The sequence below is a fragment of the Cupressus sempervirens genome, chromosome 3 (genome assembly GCF_028749045.1).
Source record: "Cupressus sempervirens isolate cs-2001-9-10 chromosome 3, ASM2874904v1, whole genome shotgun sequence".
Classification (NCBI taxonomy): domain Eukaryota; kingdom Viridiplantae; phylum Streptophyta; class Pinopsida; order Cupressales; family Cupressaceae; genus Cupressus; species Cupressus sempervirens.
Window position 1 is genome coordinate 354,428,446 of NC_143120.1, and position 2,880 is coordinate 354,431,325.

At 35.8% G+C, this 2,880-nt stretch overlaps 1 protein-coding gene across 1 annotated transcript; it reads left to right on the forward strand.

Moving 5' to 3' along the window:
* The first annotated feature begins 203 nt into the window (after window positions 1-203).
* Window positions 204-1,104, forward strand: LOC149566445 (WRKY transcription factor 71-like). The gene is made up of 3 exons (XM_089816477.1): window positions 204-574; window positions 665-799; window positions 912-1,104. Exons 1-3 carry the CDS (start codon window positions 204-206, stop codon window positions 1,102-1,104), a joined length of 699 nt encoding a protein of 232 aa, XP_089672603.1.
* The last annotated feature ends 1,776 nt before the right edge of the window (window positions 1,105-2,880 follow it).

Below are 2,880 nucleotides of genomic sequence, written 5' to 3' on the forward strand. Positions count from 1 at the left end.
TCCAATTGACTTCAATTATTGAAGATCATCACACGTGTTTTAATTTTAATTTTATAGCCTTTCAGGATCTCCGACTCAACTATACAATCGTTATATTACCCCATAAAATGCTTCGGGCCGCTTCATCTCAATTTCATTGGATCCATCACACATAATCTGGCAAATTCAGTTATATATTTTGATTGAGTATTATTTGGAGTGCAATGGCAGCCATTGGATTTTCTGACGATTTCCTGTTACACGATGGAGAAATTTCTTCTGCAGAATTAAAACTCTTAGACAATTTAGATGGAGAAGCTTTCTGTTTCCCAGATAACAATGCGCAGTTTTCATTTTTAGATTTCACTCAGCCATTATTTTTATATCCTTGTCAAACATCCTATTCTTCGCAATCTCGTTCTTCTCTTGATAATATTGAGATCTCTTCGTTCCCCACGGAGAAATGTGTAGGAGATGAAGTAGTCTGTCAGAATTTTGAGCAGTGTGAGCCCAGAGAGTCGTCACATAGTTCTCTTGCTTTTAAGAGAATAAGAAGTGGTGATGAAGATGGGGTTTTGGAGTTCCAGAGAAAACGGTAAGAACTATATAAGGCCCCTTTAGGATTCATATTATTATAAATTGCTTTGTTGTATTTCTTAGAAATTTATTCTATTGTTGTTTGCAGCAAGAAGAATGTTAACGAGAAACCAAGCCAGGCACAGAAAATTATAATTGAAGTGGAAAGCGAAGAGGTTTTGGAGGACGGATATAAATGGCGAAAGTATGGAGAGAAATCGATGGAAAACTGCAGAATGCCCAGGTATGTCATTCTCTCATTGTATTTTAACGGTCAATAAATTAAGTTAAAACATTTTAGTTTGGCGTGGCTGATAGTTAAATAATACTAATGACTAGTAATATGGAATTTTCAGGTGTTATTACAAATGCTCAGACAAGAAGTGCAGTGTGAAGAAACGGGTGGAGCGGAAGGCTTTGGAGGATGAAATACTTGTTATAACTTACGAAGGGATTCACAACCATCAGTGCCCAAATCCTGTTTACTATGTTCACGTTGAGAAGAGAGTTTACATACCCGTGCCCGCGGATACAACAAATAATGACTGATTAACTCGTATATCTGGAGTAGATTAAGCAGTGGGTGAGTTGTATTTTTAAACGGCATCACGAAAGTGTAACTTTGTATACTGTGAAGCACAACCAAAGTCCACATTCGAATAATTTTATTGTTAATTTGGATCTGAAAGTAATGTATGCTGAAAAACTTATGTGAGACAATTTATTTTTACCTTAAATACATTTAAGAGGAACTTAGAAGAGCCTACATAGTTTGGAAAGTCTAATTTTATGCTGTGTTGCAAACAGAGGAAGATGGATTCGAATCAGCAGATTAATATATTGGTAGTCGGTGCTTTTTTTAATACAAAATCGGTAATCGAAAGAGGTATTTGATGTATAATCTATTCTGATAACTGACAATTTGATACCATCGCACCATTTAGATAGACACACGTCGGGAACATAACTTCTTCTTCACAGATGTAATTTAATAGTCAATGTTTATCTTATTTACTTGGAGGATAAACATTGACTCTTAAAAACTAAAACATTCTCAATGGTTTAGCCAAATGAAAATGAGAAGAATAATAATAGAGATAACCTTCAACTTTTTTGATTGACACGTTGAGCAATAATTAGCGAACACAAACAGATCCCAACCTCTTCACCTAAATCCTTATAAAATTAGAAGTCGGATGCTTCCTACTACGTTATGACTTGAAAGGAGAGTCAAATCCTAACGAGATTTGACGAGAGAGAGCTTTGGCAATGCTGTGATGAATGTCAAGTTTCCGAATTACATAGCTTAGTTCTGTAGAGTTTTCAATGAAGACATCTGGCTTTGCAGCTGAGGCCATTTGTGCAGCAGAACTAAGGAGCAGTTTAAAAAAGAATGCACGTGTAGAACATGTGATCCCAAGAAAACTGTTGAAACAGCCCTTTTATCCAATCTAAATTTAGGAAATGCAACATAAAATTACACTGTTGACTATATATGTATATATGAGTGTATATATGTAATTACACTGTTGACTAATCTATGTATATGTGTATATATATGTATATATGTGTGTGTGTATATATATAATTACACTGTTGACTAATCTATATAAAGTATTGAAATGTGTTGAAATGAGTTGGATTAGAAACTCTCATACTTATGTTTTCAAACATAGAAGCAAAATAAATTAAAAGATCAACTATAAATAAATGAATTTACTCCTATAGTGCCATCTATGCCAAGAAAAATTAGGATGAAGAGCACTTCTTACAATAAAAAGATATGGAGGTCGCAAAAAATAATAATGTACAACCCTTGAAGATCGTTATGGCCATCCTCATCTAACAACCCTATAAGCAAGAGCCCCTTTCCTCCCATATGTCTACAAAGCAAGAGAGAAGAGATCCAAAAAAAAGTGAAAGGAGGGGTAAGAGGAAAAGAATGACAAAGTCCATACTCTTAAAACACTCACTCCTAAATACTTCCAAAACCACCTTAGCCAAGACCTATTAGCCCAAGCCAAAGAGAACCAATGTGACCAATGAGCTACTAGATATTGGTACAAATGGCAGAAAAGGCATATGCATGGTAAAGCTTTCCCTTGTAAGGCACAAACACCTAGTTGCCCCTAGCCACATAGCATTCAAACCACTAACCACCTACTACCCCAAGCCAGAGAACCAATGCGACCAATGAGCTTCTAGACATTGGTAAAAATGGAAAAAAAGGCATATGCATAGTAAAGCTTTCCCTTGTAAGGCACAAACACCTAGCTACCCCTAGCCACATAGCATTCAAACCACTAACCACTTACCAACCCAAGC

Excerpts from the sequence above, each read along its gene's own strand:
- LOC149566445 (XM_089816477.1), top strand. The coding sequence starts at position 204 with ATGGCAGCCATTGGATTTTCTGACGATTTCCTGTTACACGATGGAGAA. Across the intron at positions 575-664 it reads TTGGAGTTCCAGAGAAAACG|CAAGAAGAATGTTAACGAGA; the intron begins GTAAGAACTATA and ends TGTTGTTTGCAG. Across the intron at positions 800-911 it reads GAAAACTGCAGAATGCCCAG|GTGTTATTACAAATGCTCAG; the intron begins GTATGTCATTCT and ends TGGAATTTTCAG.